Here is a 16,280-nt window from a genome sequence, read left to right on the forward strand (position 1 = left end):
AACCTTATCATCTGACCCTATTTGTCTCTGATCTTTCTGTACAGGTGTGGGATCAGTCATCTGTTTGAGTGACAGCAGCGCTACATCAGTTAGAAGAGTGACATCCCCAGCTCAGCACATCACTCAGTTCTTACCAGGGTTTGGGAAGAGGAGCGGGGTCAGAATACTGCATCACCTAGAGAGCCCAATAGGAAAAGCAGCTAAAGTGTTGATGACCTACTGTCGAAGCTGAATGTCATGTGTATGGGTTTTTACTAGAATAAATAATAAAAAATAATAATAATGTTGATATACATTAACAAATAAAAAAAAGTATCCATCATTTAAAGTCAGCAAGGACCAAAACATAACATTTGTCACAAACACTGACAAAAACGCTTGGAATATCTGCAAAATTAAATCCTGGAAATAGCACTTACAGATGAGGCTTCAGAGTTTAGAAACACAACGAAATGTTCTCCTGGATTTGCTCTCACCCTGTGCATATCAGCTAGATCAGTGGTGGGCATCTCCTAGGGATGCAGTGTGTGCAGGCTTTTGTTACAGCCCAGCACTAACACACCTCATTCAAATAATCAACTAATCCTAGTCTTTGATTTTCATCAAGTGTAATTAGGTGTGTGTGTTAGAGATGATATGGAATAAAGTCTACACTCACACAGCGGCCCTCTAGTATTGGTCCATCCCTGAGCTAGATGACTACAGCTGACACACTAAAACTGCGCTACCTACAATCCCCAGCACCAGCTGGCTCTCGGGCCTTTCTAAATCATCACGATGCTATTTGACACTGTAAATAGGCAGACTTAGGTTTAGTCCGAAATTGCACCCTACTCCATATATAGTGCACTGCTTTTGTCAAAAGTAGTACACTTTAAAGATTAGGGTGCCATTTCAGACTGAGCCTGACTTTTTATAGATACTGAAAGGGAACCTCAAGGCTGGAAAAGCCACGTCTATTTTTGTTAAAGAGAAAAGTGATTGTTGTGTGTCCTCTTGAATGTCAAATGAATATTATTCTTTTAAAAACGTCCTTTATCGAGTGAGCATTTTGCCCTGGTCCCATCTTGTGTAATGCACTTCCACACGCAAAAGCAAACTTACATGCGGCTTGAGAAATCATTAAGCTTACAACCCACTACTTGAATATTTCTCTTTTTTTTTTACCCCAATCTCCCCTTACCTTGTGTATACATACCCTCGAAATTGTTGTTTATGATCGATCGGTGCATAAAATAATGTTCTTTGATTAACTGATTCTTAAGGCATGGATGTACTTAAATGAGAATGGAAAATACATATCCTATGATCTTCAACTTCATTTCAGTGAACTACATGCGATTCGTCACTGTAGCATGAGCGATTTAAAGAAAGAAATCTACATGTTTTAGTTAGCCTTCAATTTCCATTTTCTTTCAAATCCTCCTGAGCTATTATGAGCGACATTTTCCTACTGCTAAACACCTCTCATGCAGCAAGAACAAATATGGTATTTTCAGTCACATAAGCCTACTCTTTATACTTTAATATATCTACTTACTTTTGATTTACTTATTCTTGATATAAAAAAAAAAAAAAGAATTCTGTCATTTTTTAAATTTATTTATATTCAACCAAATTCAGTGTAGCACTGAAAGGTCACGTAGCAAATGCTTTTGGAACAGATTTTGGCCTACATGTGCAATAAGAAAGCTTTTGCTCACATCCTCTACACACAGAAGCAGACATTTTTCGTTTTTACTCCGCATCAGGGTGGGAGTGAACAGGGTTCTAAATCGATTTTAATTTCAGGCTTGCTTATCAATTTACCATCTGCTACATAAGTCCAGCCTTCTACTGTTTCAGATTTCAGAAACTTTGCTGGAGCAAAATACCAGTGATGCACAGATATGAGCTAAACTTTAGATATGTTCATTTTGAGGATTCCGTTTAGACGAGGAACATGTTGCCCTGTGCTCGATATGAAGATATTGATGTCTTACAAATGCTAACAAAAGATGTACTAGCTTTCCCTGTAGAGTTTTGTCACACAATATTAAACATAACCACTGTTTAATTGCTGGCGTATATCCTGTGTGGCCTATGTGGAATCGTGCGAGAGAGAAAGCGATTGTGTAAGAAAGAGGGAGAAAGAGATTGTGTGTTTATGTCCAGTGTGTTAGGGTAACAATGCACATTTGGTATCCACTAGCTGCCCCAGCCTCACTGTGACAATGCCTTCCCATTCTGGATCCACTGGCATGTAGAGCAGCAGTGGCTATTTGTGTCTTAAACTGGGAATAACTCTGAGGAGAAAGACAGCTGCCTGTGCCCGGGAACAATTGTTCATCTGAGGGGTGTGGGTGAGTGAATGGCAGTCAAACTTGAAATGTAATCTTCAGACATGTTGCTTTAGAGTTTAGATGTAGACAGCTGTAATTGTCTAAATTAGGGGGTGCTTATACAGTCCTGTTTTACTATATGTACATGTGAGTAACCTGTACAGGTGTGAAATGGAAATGTGTTTTTTGCATATTCCACTCCCTCTGAGACGCCCTCAGAGAATGAGGTCACCGCCAGGTGATCAGCCATTATCAACGGTGATCCCGGAGAAGTTAACGTTAAATGCCTTGTCGGCTCAGGCATTCGATCCACCAACCTTTTTGCTTATTGGCCCAATACCTCTAACCGCCAGGCTACCTATCTGATTTTACGACCTCAAATAAACAAGTTACTAGAGACTCCTTCCATGCTGTGAAGGGGCAGAGATTATGGCATAAGTGACATATGCTATTTAGACATTGACTCGTTAAACACCTTGCTGAAAGAGAAGATTGACAATGACGAGGTGAAGAAGGCTTTCAGCACATCAGGACCTTTTATATAGACAAGCCCCCCACCCAGACATTGTTGGGAGATTCTGGCCCTAACACCCTATTCACTGATTGGCACTTTAGCATTTTCTCTTGCCGGCATGACCGAACCTGACAGGAGTGGTACTGGGTGACTTGTGAACTCTAATTGACACATTGTAAGGCGCAGTTCTCCGTCTCAACAGGGTCACACTTAAGTATTGGAACCCAGCTAATGTTGCGCTGCAGAGTTTGGAACGTGAAACTGGGTGCAAATGATTTTGAACATTCTTCCTTTCCTAGTCTCTCGTTAAAGAGTTTGTTCATAAAAAATACAAATTGACATGGTTTTCCAGCTACCTTGGCTGCTGTTTTTAAACATGTGAAATGGACTCGCTTATGATACAAAGTTGCATGCTCTAAAACAGTTAGAAAGATTTATGTGAAGAGAGAGTTAACTAGCTATGACCGCTTGAGTGAAGCGTGGGCTCTGTAAAGGAGTGATATGTATAGAAGCATGTGAGAGATGTGACTGGGCTTGCTCCACTGTTAACCCAGCGTGCCAGTCACACTCCCCTGACAGCAGCAGGGCTATAAATAATGGCTTAATAAGCTAATATTTGTCCACACTGGCTTTCATCTTTAAAATTATTGTTATATTGGCCTTAGACAAACAAATGAACATGTAATGACGGCATAAACACACATCTAACAAATTGAAGAGCATAGAGGTAGTGGTAGTAGCCTAGTAGAGGTAGATAGGCTACTGGCTGCCAAAACTCTTTTTCGCGAGCTGTACGGTGCTGGCCTGATTACAGAACCAGCACAGTACAATTTGGGTCAGCATGATGGTGTGAAAAGGGTGTAACCTACTAGGTAATCGGGGCTATGCTTCCGCTAAAACCACAACGACTCAACAGCTGGCTCTTAGTTCCTCTAGTTTTGTCTAGAGTGCAAAGAACCTTAGCGTGACTCTGGACAACACCCTGTTGGTCTCTGCGAATGTCAAAGCAGTGACTCACTCCTGCAGGTTTGTGCTCTACAACAAGGTTCCCCAACGGGCGGCCCGCGGGTGCTTTTATTTGGCCACCCAAGTTTTCTGAGCAAAACCATTTATTTAAATGTTTTATTATTTTCATTGTTGGACTTATAAGACTATAAACACCAGGAAATGAGCTCCAAGGGATTTTAATGTAAGAAGTCCAGTTCCCAAGTATTCCCATGCATAATAGATACATGACCGTATACAAATGTTTTAGTCAAACATTATATATGTTTGGGCTTCTTGCAGTCAATTTGCAGTCGACAAATGATTTGTAATTATATACTTGGTGATTCAAGCCCTGAATGCTGATTGTCTGACAGGTGTGGTATATCAGACCGTATATACCACGGGTATGACAAAACATTTATATGTTATATAACATTTTTGATATGGTAATTACGTTGGTAACCAGTTTATAATAGCAATAAGGCACCTCAGGGGTTTGTGGTATATGGCCAATATACAACAGCTAAGGACGGTATCCAGGCACTCCACGTTGCATCGTGCTTTAGAACAGCCCTTAGCCATGGTATATTGGCCATATACCACACCCCCTCAGCCTTATTGCTTAATTATGTCCCCCCCCCCACCCCCCACCCGACCATCTGCTCAAGAAAAAAAATGATGAAAATTGTAGAGTACAACCCTACCTCACACAGGAAGTGGCACAGGTCCTAATCCAGGGCACTTGTCATCTCCCATCTGGACTACTGCAACAGTCTCCTGGCTGGGCTCCCTTTTTGTGCAATCAAACCCCTGAAACTTATCCAGAACGCTGCAGCCGGCCTGGTGTTCAACCTCTCCCATGTCACCCCGCTCCTCTGCACACTCCACTGACTTCCAGTCGAAGCTCACATCCACTACAAGATCATGGTACTTGCCTATGGAGCAGCAAGAGTAACTGCCCCTCCCTACCTTCAGGCTATGGCCAAATCCTACACCTATACCTAAGTTTTCAGTTCTGCCACCTCTGGTGTCTTGGCACTCTCACCCCTAAGGGAGGGCAGCTCCCACTCAGCCAGGTCAAAGCTCTTCTCTGTCCTGGCACCACAATGGTGGAACCAGCTTCCCCCTGAAACTAGGACAGCCCTGCCCAAGATGAGTCCCTGCCCATCTTCCGAAAACATCTGAAACCCTACCTATTCAAAGAATGTTAAATAATCCCACAGCACCCCCCCCCCCAAACATATTTTGTTAAATAACATATTTTCCCCCCTTACTAGTTCTGAATTTGCTACTTTATTGAAGAAAAGTGTACTTACTATGACTGAGATATGTGGTTGTACCACCTAGCTATCTTAAGATGAATGCACTAACTATAAGTCACTCTGGATAGGAGTGTCTGTTAAATGACTAAAATATCTGCACACACACACACAATATGGGCTGTGGATTGAACGGGCATCACCTCTGCTTTGAGGTTGTGAGGCATCACTCACTCATACATTCAGCAGCACTTTTAAAGCAGGGTAGGGGAGAGAGGGGAATATTCCATGTTCTCTCGGGGTAGGAAAGAGAGATTAGAGTATTGGGTTCCTTTAAACCCCCCCCCCTACAGACTGTCAGTTTAAGCTAGAGATATCTGTTTGGATGCGTCTCAATCCACTGCGTCCGCTGATATCTCACTTCCACATCTGCAGTGAAGGGTGGCAGAGCTAGAGCAGTGTTTGTCAGACCATGAGACATCCTGAAAATTGGTCTTCTCATGAAAATGTATTTTACCTGAAGGGCAAATTCAATATTTTATCAAATTATTTTATTTTTATACCTAAAGGGGTCCTAAAATTCAAAATCAAATAGCTAAAAGATCCATAGTATGACCTTCCAACAAGTCCATATGTCAGCTTAACCTTCAGCATGCAAGGTCCTGTTATTCTAAACCACTGTTATTCCACTCTGAGAGCTGACAATGAACTTTGGGGCAGAGGGCAATCAGGATTATTCTCTCGTGTGTGTGTGTGTTGTCATTTACCTGTCACTTCCTAAAGAAGGCATGGTTTATTTATATCGTCCAGTAGAATGGAGTGCATGTAGGCTACATAAGGCCAGACAAAGCACTCTCCATTGTTCAGTTGCATTTTGGGAGTCCCATTGTTCTGTTCATCACCCATCTCCTCCAGCTCCAGCTATGGTAAGTGCCTGTCCTGTTCTATGCCACTGTAGGATTTCACACTGTCAGCTACGTATGTCAAGGGGGTGGTTGTAGGGGAAAGGGAATTATTCATGTAAAACTCTGCTAAGTCCTTAGAGGAAGCAGCTATACAGGTAGATAGATGTGTAGTTAGATCGATTGACGGTGGTAGCTTGGATGATGATGACAATTGTTCGAATCAAAAAAGGAATCTGTTAGATGTCATATTTTCTTTCATAGTGTTCTAGAAAATTAAAATTTTCTATCTGTTCAGTATTTCCAGTATGTAAAGTATTTTAAGTTGGGCGTGATCACACCTTAAATCATAGTATCCAGTTTAGTTAGTTCAAGGCATTGTCCAGGCAAAGACCGTTTTATCCCAAACATAACAGTTGTATTGTGTCGATACATTGCCGCTAGTATAAATCTGGGTAGATCTGCTCCTGGAAGTCCACAGTGTGCAGGCTTTTGCTCCAGCCCACTATGTTTTATGGATATACCTCTCCTTTCCACCTCTCTCCAAAGGCACCCAAGAAGGCAAAGAAGAAGTCAGCGGACTCTAACTCCAATGTGTTTTCGATTTTTGAGCAGTCTCAGATCCAGGAGTTCAAGGAGGTAATAATCTGTCTCTTCCCTTATTACCATGACGACAGCCCATCGATCACACTGCACCCTTTTCTGTCTGGTTTGTTTGTCATCGTCCTAGTGCCCAACCCATTCTGCCTCTACTGTTCAGATTGAATCACACTATCGGATCAACCCGAACTACTATGCTAGCTCAGACATTTTCTTTTCACATTGTCCTTTCAAGCACAGTTCCAGCAACTATGGTGAATGTTTAACCAGGCCGCCTAATACATCTCGGTTTGGCCCTATAGTGTGAATCCGGCATCTCTGTAAGCCTGTATGTTTACCTGTCCATCACCTTTCATGAGTTGTCCATTTTCCACCTGTCTCTCTGCCCTTATCATGAATTCCAGGCGTGTGGTATGAGCGGTGTCGCTCCTTAAATCATGGCCAGGCATTCAGGCCCTGTCATCGGTGATTAGGCAGGGCTGGGGATAGAATGGGAAATATGCCCTGGCCTGAATGCCACTCTTAAACCCCAGGGAGTAACATAGTATGAATACAGCAACTAAGAATAAAGGCTTAGAAAAAAGGAATGTCCAGAGATCCATGTTCCAGAGAGCATCGATGGGATCGTTTTGACAAAGATTTCTGGCATGGAGATAACGTGTGGTCCACTTGACCAAACACCGGCACATTGAAATGATTTGATATGCAGAGTGGCTCCAACTGTAGGCCATGGGATTTACTGTCACTCTCCTCCCAACACATACACACACACACACAGACAAACTCTAGTTACTGGAGTCGTTTTCATGTCTCCCTTTAAGTGTTGAACCTCCATATTGACAGGCCTTCACCATCATGGACCAGAACAGAGATGGATTCATTGACAAAAATGACCTGAGGGACACCTTTGCTGCACTGGGTGGGTTGAATATGTATTCTACTATGTATCTATTTGTTCAGTTAGGTCAGTAAGAATGTATTCCCGTTTACAATAACGACCTGGCCATAACGAAAGCAATGGTACTGACCCATGTCTCTGTAACAGGGCGGCTCAACGTGAAGCAGGAGGAGATAGATGAGATGCTGAAAGAGGCGTCCGGCCCCGTCAACTTCACCATCTTCCTCACCATGTTCGGGGAGAAGCTGAAAGGTGAGGTGTGCAAACAAGGGATGCATTCAGTTGGTTAAACGTCGTGCTACATTTTGCAACAGTGCTGAATGTCACTTCCTCCCAAATGTTTAACAGATGAGTTGCCTGAATCCTAATTTGAATGACATTTTCCCTCTGAATTTTTGTATGTTGTACTCTTATATTGTCCACGTCTGCCTCCCATCGACTTAGTTCTAATTAGACGTTTTCTCTGTGTAGGCGCTGATCCAGAGGAGACTATCCTCAATGCTTTTAAAGTATTTGACCCCGAAGGAAAAGGGGTCCTGAGGAAGGACTTGTGAGTAGTCGCGTGTGCGTTTGTGTAAACGGGCCTATAGGGTCAAAGCTTTGTGGAGATGGTTAATGTCATCCTTGTTCTTGCTCGTCTTCAGTGTGACAGAGATGCTGACGACACAAGCGGACAGATTTTCTCCTGAAGAGGTTGGAGCACATACCAATTTACACTAAACACAATATAATCTATATACTGTCCACACACACATTGCACACATTGACCCATTGTACATACAACTATTGAAATACAGCAGACAAACCATTTTAAATAAACAACTCATCACCACTCATAATCAGTAACATAACATAGTTCATGCATAAACATGTTGCGTGTTGCTTCGAAAATGGTGTGAAGTGCGTGATGTGTACGCCAGTGATTGAGTCACTAAATCTTCTCGCTGGTTTTCTCAGATGGAGCAGATGTTTGCAGCCTTCCCACCAGACGTGGCAGGAAATCTAGACTACAAAAACCTTGTGCACATCATCACACACGGAGAAGAGAAGGACCAGGAGTAACGAACTCACTGCTCCTTCAGCGTGTCTGTCAGTGATATAAATACAAGCTCTAGACAAGAGATAATCTAGCGCTTCTATTTCTCTGGTCAAAACACCTATTGGCAGTCATCTATCATCTCCAGGCTCCATCCACGGTCCTGTGTGCTTGCCCCGCCCACTTACATAGTCAGATCAGGTGAAGCTCCACAGTGGAAGGGGAGAAAAAGGAACAGAAGGAAACTCACTGGCCTCTGCCTCCTACAAAAGGCTCAAAACACTTTTCAACTGGCCTCCTTTTGTGATGCATTACGTTTGCCGCTCATCAGTAGAGGTTAAGACAGTGTTTTCCAAACTGTCCTCGGGATCCTAAGGGGTGCACGTTTTGGTTTTTGCCTGTAACATTACACAGCTAATTCAAATGACCAGAGCATGATGACTAGTTTATTATTTGAATCAGTTGTGTGGTGCTATTGCAAAAAAACAAACATACACCCCTTGGGGTCCCGAGGACCGAGTTTGGGAAACGCTGCGTTAAGCCAACTGTCAAGCCAAATGTGTGTAAATGGTTGAATTCAGGCTACAGCTATTATACAATCTGATCACTGTCCAATAAATCACTTTAACTCATGTCTTTTGTCCATTTGTTATTTCTTCCACCTTACGATAATACATTTAGATTTTGAAGCAGCTCCTTTGAGAGCATAACAGCTATTAGATGCTCTTTTTTTACTTGATTGACTAATGACACATTAGAACGAATGTCATATGTTATAAGTGACATAATGTTTCAACTCAACAAATCTAGTATATGTATCAATGGGCGTATGCTTCCTTAAATTATTAAATTAACCTCTTAACAATTTGTCCAAGTTTATCACATAACTGCTGCTGCCACCCTGTGTTGTAAATAGGTAAAACAAAAAATATAGTTTACATCAGGGGTTAATGACAATCAGTGTGGGTTGTAAATAGTGCATAAGCAGACTTTTCCTAATACGAACAGCCCACTAGGCGAGTTTGAGGTTCAATCGATCTCTTCAGTCAGGAAGAGCTTTTCAACTTGTTTATAAACTGATTCAGGGTTTCAGCTTTGTTTTGGCAAAAGTCCTGCCCAGCAGCTGAGGGTATGATGGATCCCCTAAGACTAAGATCATGTAGCCTTCTGTATTTAGAGAGGAGCAAGTGAGGTAGTAGAGATGGCTGTCTTCTGACATCAGACTGGGCTTCAAGGTACAGAGGGGCCTGACACTGTCCAAACATGGGGTTTGGTTTGGAAAGACAAAGCCCCTGTGTTTATTTTAGTTAATGTGATGACGAGACAGGGTAACGTTACACCGCATGATGCATCAAACAGGCAGACAATAAGCTGCCAGCAAGTGATCCCCCTAACGCCTGTTGTTGCTCCAATGAGCTGATGCCTGGCCATGCTGGGAGACTTTGACACAGGTGCAAAGCCCTGAGTCACCCACTGTTTGTTATTTCATTGTCCAAAATTAAGCATTGTTCCTAGGGTGGGGGACAAGGGATAAGGGCCTAGATGAGCTGTGGTATTTCCAACGATAATGGGAACAAACCTGTTCAAAAGTGTGTGTGTGTTTGTGTAGGGCTGTTGTGGTGACCATATTACTGCAACACTGGTAGTCATGAGTCATGACCGCAGTACAATTCCACATAACGATTGAGTCACTGTAATCTCCTTTTATGCACTCTGGACATGCTTGGGTAGTGCCCAACTTCCTAATGACCATCAGGCAAACTCTGTTTTTCACAATTCCTGACATTTAATCCCAGTAAAAATTCCTTGTTTTATGGTCAGTTAGGATCACCACTTTATTTTATGAATGTGAAATAATAATAATAGTAGAGATAATGATTCATTTCAGATTTTATTTATTTCATCACATTTCCAGTGGGTCAGAAGTTTACATACACTGAATTAGTATTTGGTAGCATTGCCTTTAAATTGTTTAACATAGGTCAAACGTTTTAGGTAGCCTTCCACAAGCTTCCCACAATAAGTTGGGTAAATTGTGGCCCATTCCTCCTGACAGAGCTGGTGAAACTGAGTCAGGTTTGTATGTCTTTGTACACCCAAATCACACCCTGACCAAACCAAAATAGAGACATAAAAAACTCTAAGGTCAGGGCGTGACAGTACCCCCCACCCCCCACACACACAAAGTTGCGGACTCCGGCCTCAAAACCTGAACCTATAGGGGAGGGTCTGGGTGGGCATTTCTCCGCGGTGGCGCCTCTGGTGAGGGACGTAGACCCCGCTCCACCTCTGGCTTGGCCCACTTAGGTGAGGACCCTCGCCGCCGACTGGGGACCCTCGTAGAGAGCTCCGGACTGGAGGGCGCTGCTTGAAGCTCCGGACTGAAGGGCGTCTCTGGAAGCTCCGGACTGGAGGGAAACTCTGGATAGAGGAGACGCAGAGACAGCCTGGTGCGTGGGGCTGCCACAGGGCCCACCAGGCTGGGGAGACCTACAGGAGGCCTGGTGCGTGGAGGAGGAACCGGATGAACCGGGCTGTGGGGGAGCCCTGGTGCGGCAGCCTTGGCACCACTCCTCCAGGCTGAATGCCCACTTTAGCCCGGCCCCTTCAGAGTGCAGGCACAGGTCGAACCGGGCTGTGGGGGAGCACTGGAGATCTGGTGCTTAACACTTGCGCCTCTCCATTAGGCTCATTGCCCACTTTTGCCCGGCACGGGCGGAGCGCAGGCATAGGGCGAACTGAACCCTCCCAGCACCCCGGAGACACAGTATAATCACACAGGTCTATCGCCTGACCCCGCCAATCTCCCCGTGTGCCCCCACCCCAAAACATTTTTGGGGGGCTGCCTCTCGTGCCTGCTGCGCTGCCTTGCCTCATATCGCCACCTCTCAGCTTTAGCTGCCTCTAGGTTTTCCTTCGGGCGGCAATATTCCCCAGCCTGTCTCCAGGGTCCCTGTCCGTCCAATATCTCCTCCCAAGTCTAGGAGTGCTGAACCCTCTGCTCCTCGTTACCACACTGCTTGGTCCGTTTGTGGTGGGTAGTTCTGTAATGATATTCGTCGTCGGAAGATGAGGAATCATCGGACCAAAGTGCAGCGTGGTAAGTGTTCATGCTTGTTTTATTAAAACTGAACACTAAAACAAAAGTAAACAAGAGAATAACCGGAACAGTCCTGTAAGGTGCAAACACTAAACAGAAATGAACTACCCACAAAAACCCTGTGGGTAGACAGTTGTCCCTGATTGAGAACCATACCCGGCCAAAACAAAGAAATACAAAAACATAGAAAAGGGAACATAGAATGCCCACCCATATCACACCCTGACCAAACCAAAATAGAAACATAAAAAGCTCTAAGGTCAGGGCGTGACAACTCCAATACCTTGACTTTGTTGTCCTTAAGCCATTTTGACACAACTTTGGAAGTATGCCTGGGGTCATTGTCCATTTGGAAGACCCATTTGTGACCAAGCATTAACTTCCTGACTGATGTCTTGAGATGTTGCTTCAATATATCCACATAATTTTTCCTCCCTCATGATGCCATCTATTTTGTGAAGTGCACCAGTCCCTCCTGCAGCAAAGCACCCCCACAACATGATGTTGCTACCCCCGTGCTTCACGGTTGGGATGGTGTTCTTCAGCTTGCAAGCCTCCCCTTTCCCTCCAAACATAACGATGGTCATTATGGCCAAATAGTTATATTTTTGTTTCATCAGACCAGAGGACATTTCTCCAAAAAGTACAATCTTTGTCCCCATGTGCAGTTGCAAACCGTAGTCTGGCTTTTTTATGGCGGTTTTGGAGGAGTGGCTTCTTCCTTGCTGAGCGGCCTATCAGGTTATGTCGATATAGGACTTGTTTTACTGTGGATATAGATACTTTTGTGCCTGTTTCCTCCAGCACCTTCACAAGGTCCTTTGCTGTTGTTCTGGGATTGGTTTGCACTTTTTGTACGTTCATCTCTAGGACGTTCATCTCTAGGAGACAGAAAGCGTCTCCTTCCTGAGCGGTATGACGGCTGCGTGGTCCCATGGTGTTTATACTTGCGTACTATTGTTTGTGAAAGTGGTACCTTCAGGCGTTTGCTCCCAAGGATGAACCAGACTTGTGGAGGTCTTGGATGATTTATTTTGATTTTCCCATGATGTAAAGCAAAGAGGCACTGAGTTTGAAGGTAGGCCTTGAAATAATTCCACAGGTACACCTCCAATTGACTCAAATTATGTCAATTAGCCTATCAGAAGCTTCCAAAGCCATGACATAATTTTCTGGAATTTTCCAAGCTGTATAATGACACAGTCAACTTAGTGTATGTAAACTTCTGACCCACTGGAATTGTGATAAGTGAAATTGTTGGAAAAATTACTTGTGTCATGCACAAAGTAGATGTCCTAGCCGACTTGCCAAAACTATAGTTTGTTAACAAGACATTGTGGAGTGGTTGAAAAAACAGTTATAATGACTCCAACATAAGTGTATGTAAACTTCTGACTTCAACTGTAGGTGGGGGCGAAGTGACTACGCATAGGTATCAAACAAACAGCGAGTAGCAGCAGTGTGTGGGGGGTGTGTCTGGTGGCAATTTTTATGAATTGTTCAGCAGTCTAATGGCTTGGGGGTAGAAGCTGTTGAGGAGCCTTTTGTTCCTAGACTTGACGCTCCAGTTCCGCTTTCCGTGCGGTAGCAGAGAAAACAGTCTGTAACTTGGTGACTGGTCTCAATTTTATGGGCTTTCCTCTGACACTGCTTATTATATAGGTCCTGGATGACAGGAAGCTTGCCCCCAGTGATGTACTGGGCTGTTCGCACTCGGTCAGATGCCGAGCAGTTGCCATACCAGGCGGTGACGCAACCGGTCAGGATGCTCTTGATGGTGCAGCTGTAGAACTTTTTGTGGATCTGAGTACCCATGCCAAATATTTTCAGTCTCCTGAGGGGGAAAAGATTTTGTCTTGGTATGTTTGGACCATGATAGTTAGTTGGTGATGTGGACACCAAGGAACTTGAAACTCTCAAACCGCTCCACTACAGCCCCGTTGATGTTAATGGGGGCCTGTTTGGCTCGCCTCTTCCTATCGCTCCTTAGTCTTGCTCACATTGAGGGAGAGGTCGCTGTCCTGGCACCACACACAAACGGTCTCAGTGAACTACCTTCATTTATCCACCATCTTTGTTCATAGCCAACATAACAAATACATGGTTAGTGTGATTGTGTGAGTGCGTAATGGATGTAGGTTTATGTGATTGTGTGAGTGTTGAATGGAAATAGAATTGGTTGGTGATGATGGCTGCAGTACCTGGTTGACATGGTCCTCCATGATGCGGCTGCCTCTGATGAAGTCTCCTTAGGGTGCGTATCCTAACCCCATCTCCTTCTTCCTCTGCCACAGCTTAGCAGGATCTCCTTCATCTGAGGAAAAGGAATAGCTTGAAAAAAAGTAATTATCCTAGCCTGGTCCTAGATCGGTTTGTGGTACCTTCCAACACAAAATCGGATTGATTTATTATTTAGGCCAGGGTTGCATACCATTTATCTCCAATAAACAGAAATACACATTGGTTGGAAATTGGAATTGTGTGCGTGTCACTTATCTTCTCACCAAATATTGAGCTTCCCTAAACCCAAAATAACTAGCGGAGCTCGGGGCTGCCATTTCGCTGAAAAACGAATCCCATATTGTAGCTTTAATCAGAACATCCCTAGTAAAAAATACATTTAAAAAATCACCCACTGCCGCTAGATGGCAGACTACCGCTAAAAGTTTAAATGCACCAGCCTACTGGTAAAACTTGGAGGCTCCAGGTGGGGGCGAGCTGCGTGTCCCCATGAGTGCATTTGTCTCCTCCTCGATTGTAGCAGGCAGCAGCTAAATTGAAAACTTATTTGCTGCATTCAGATCACTGGAATTTCTGTATAGCAGCCACGGCGTAGACAGATCTGTGCTACCAACAATCGAATCAAAGGACAACCGCCTCGGTTTGCAGAGTAGAACCGACTCCTGCTGCTACCACCATGGATGATTTAGGTAAATTTGATTGTTGTTATTTCCTAGCTAGAGCTATCGAATTGTTTCCCATCTTTTCTTACTGCCAGATTACCTGGATATCGCTCGTTCCTCGGCGCACAACAAATCTGTTAATAGCTATAGCACAGGACAACAAATGTCGCTAACGTTATAGCCAGTTATTACCCAGCTGTAGCTATCCTATTACACAGCGTGGGAATCGGCAGGTTGGAGGCCCGCTGTGGTTCCGAATTTTTTATTTTTGCCTTGGCGTCATGGAGGGAGCAATAGGCTAGACATCCAATTCGTAATTATTGTGAACTCCTGCTAGCTGTGAAGCAATGCTCGCACATGTGTTTTCAAAACCCAATTTGAACATAATGTTAGCAATGTACATGCACATTAGGATTCAGCCTCTAGTTTTTAACTGCCTCATCACATACTGGTTGATTTGCATATCAACTTTTTAATTACATGACAGATTGCCAATCTGAATTTTGCGAGTCGGTATGCAGTTTTGCCCGGTGCTGACGGGCAATGCAACTAAATGATGACAGCGACTATGCATGCACTCATCTTGCAGCACTCGCACTTTACATGACATTCGGTATCGGGTGACCGAGGTGCACACCTCTGCTACTTTCCAAGTTGGGGCGTTTGTTGAGCCATAAATGTGTAGCCTCAGGTTTGAAGAAATCTGTTAATTCTAGTTCTCTGCTGCCGTTTGTTTTCTTTTTGCATCTACTAATTTAAAGAGGTCATGGGTATCTCTCAATGTAGATGTTTTATATTGAATATTTCTGTTACTTTTTATTTATGTATTTTTTAATGATCTTTTTTACCTGTAACTGTGTGAGCATCTGGGTTTCCCTTCTGTCCTATTTGATCTAAGCCAATTATGGGGTCCATGTGCAGATGATGAGTAGGGAGTTCATTCTGGTATTTGAGTGCAGGTCAAGCAGAAACACAACCCCCCCCCCCCCCCCCCCTCCCACAGCCCAGTTTGGACTCGTGGGGTTCATTGTGCATGCTGTCCACAGTGTGACACCATCTGTTTTCTTACAAAATTTATGAATCTGCTTTTACAATGAACGTCCTAGCTCCTCACGACCTGACCACAGCTTATGGGCAGATCAGTGTCAGCTCGCAACCTTAATGGATTTATCAGTGAACAGTGGCGAAAACCTGAATTAACTCGCCTCCCAAAATAGCTAGCCTACAATACATGCTATTGGTTTGCTGCTAACAGCATGAAATGGTTGTGCTGTTGCTTCTGTCATCATTAGGGCACCTCCACAAGTGATTAGAGAGAGCACTCCCAGTTCATAATTGTATCAGAGTCTCAAAATAGACCACAGCATTGTGTTTACAGGTTTTGCACACCCAATGCCCACACTCATTCAGCAATGCAATATTGCAGGGGGGAAATCGTATATGTAGGTGTGTCTGGGTCTAGGTTTGTCTGTTGGACATGGAAACCATGAGGTTCAATTTAGTTAGTCATCTGAAAAACACATTATTGGATGCAAAAAAAAATGCATTTAATTGGATTCTAAAAATGGTTCAGAATAACAGCTTAACGTAAAGACAGGTAATAAACTGTTCTGTAAAAGACATGTGGCTCATGCTATTATGGTATTGATATAGGATGCCATGTAATGTGAGGCCCCTTTTAAAGGTGTAATTTGATTTTGGATGTCAAAAAAATTGCCACGCCGACACTTGCAGGACCGAGCGAAGCGGCATCGCATGAA

At 43.7% G+C, this 16,280-nt stretch overlaps 3 protein-coding genes across 7 annotated transcripts in view; all 3 read left to right on the forward strand.

Moving 5' to 3' along the window:
- Positions 1–2,056, forward strand: part of cita (citron rho-interacting serine/threonine kinase a) — a 51,713-nt gene extending 49,657 nt beyond the window's left edge. For all 4 annotated transcript variants that reach the window (XM_021568855.3, XM_090205521.1, XM_021568858.3 and 1 more), the window contains one exon: positions 45–2,056. In XM_021568855.3, the coding sequence (XP_021424530.2) occupies positions 45–68 (24 nt within the window). In that variant the 3' untranslated portion in view covers positions 69–2,056. The remainder of the gene's footprint in view (positions 1–44) is intronic.
- Positions 2,057–5,532: 3,476 nt separating this feature from the next.
- LOC110494139 (myosin regulatory light chain 2, ventricular/cardiac muscle isoform) lies at positions 5,533–9,149 on the forward strand. The gene is made up of 7 exons (XM_021568911.3): positions 5,533–6,007; positions 6,533–6,622; positions 7,427–7,502; positions 7,629–7,733; positions 7,953–8,031; positions 8,126–8,174; positions 8,439–9,149. The coding sequence occupies exons 1-7, from the start codon at positions 5,786–5,788 to the stop codon at positions 8,541–8,543; spliced, it is 726 nt and encodes a 241-aa protein (XP_021424586.2). The 5' UTR covers positions 5,533–5,785; the 3' UTR covers positions 8,544–9,149.
- A 5,200-nt stretch (positions 9,150–14,349) lies between these two features.
- The window catches only part of LOC110493221 (paxillin), a 54,989-nt gene continuing 53,058 nt past the window's right edge, over positions 14,350–16,280 (forward strand). For both annotated transcript variants that reach the window (XM_090205527.1, XM_036950212.2), the window contains exon 1: positions 14,350–14,547. In XM_090205527.1, the coding sequence (XP_090061653.1) occupies positions 14,535–14,547 (13 nt within the window). In that variant the 5' untranslated portion in view covers positions 14,350–14,534. The remainder of the gene's footprint in view (positions 14,548–16,280) is intronic.

The sequence above is a fragment of the Oncorhynchus mykiss genome, chromosome 17, assembly GCF_057628025.1.
Source record: "Oncorhynchus mykiss isolate SJ-2025 chromosome 17, ASM5762802v1, whole genome shotgun sequence".
NCBI classification, from domain to species: Eukaryota; Metazoa; Chordata; class Actinopteri; order Salmoniformes; family Salmonidae; genus Oncorhynchus; species Oncorhynchus mykiss.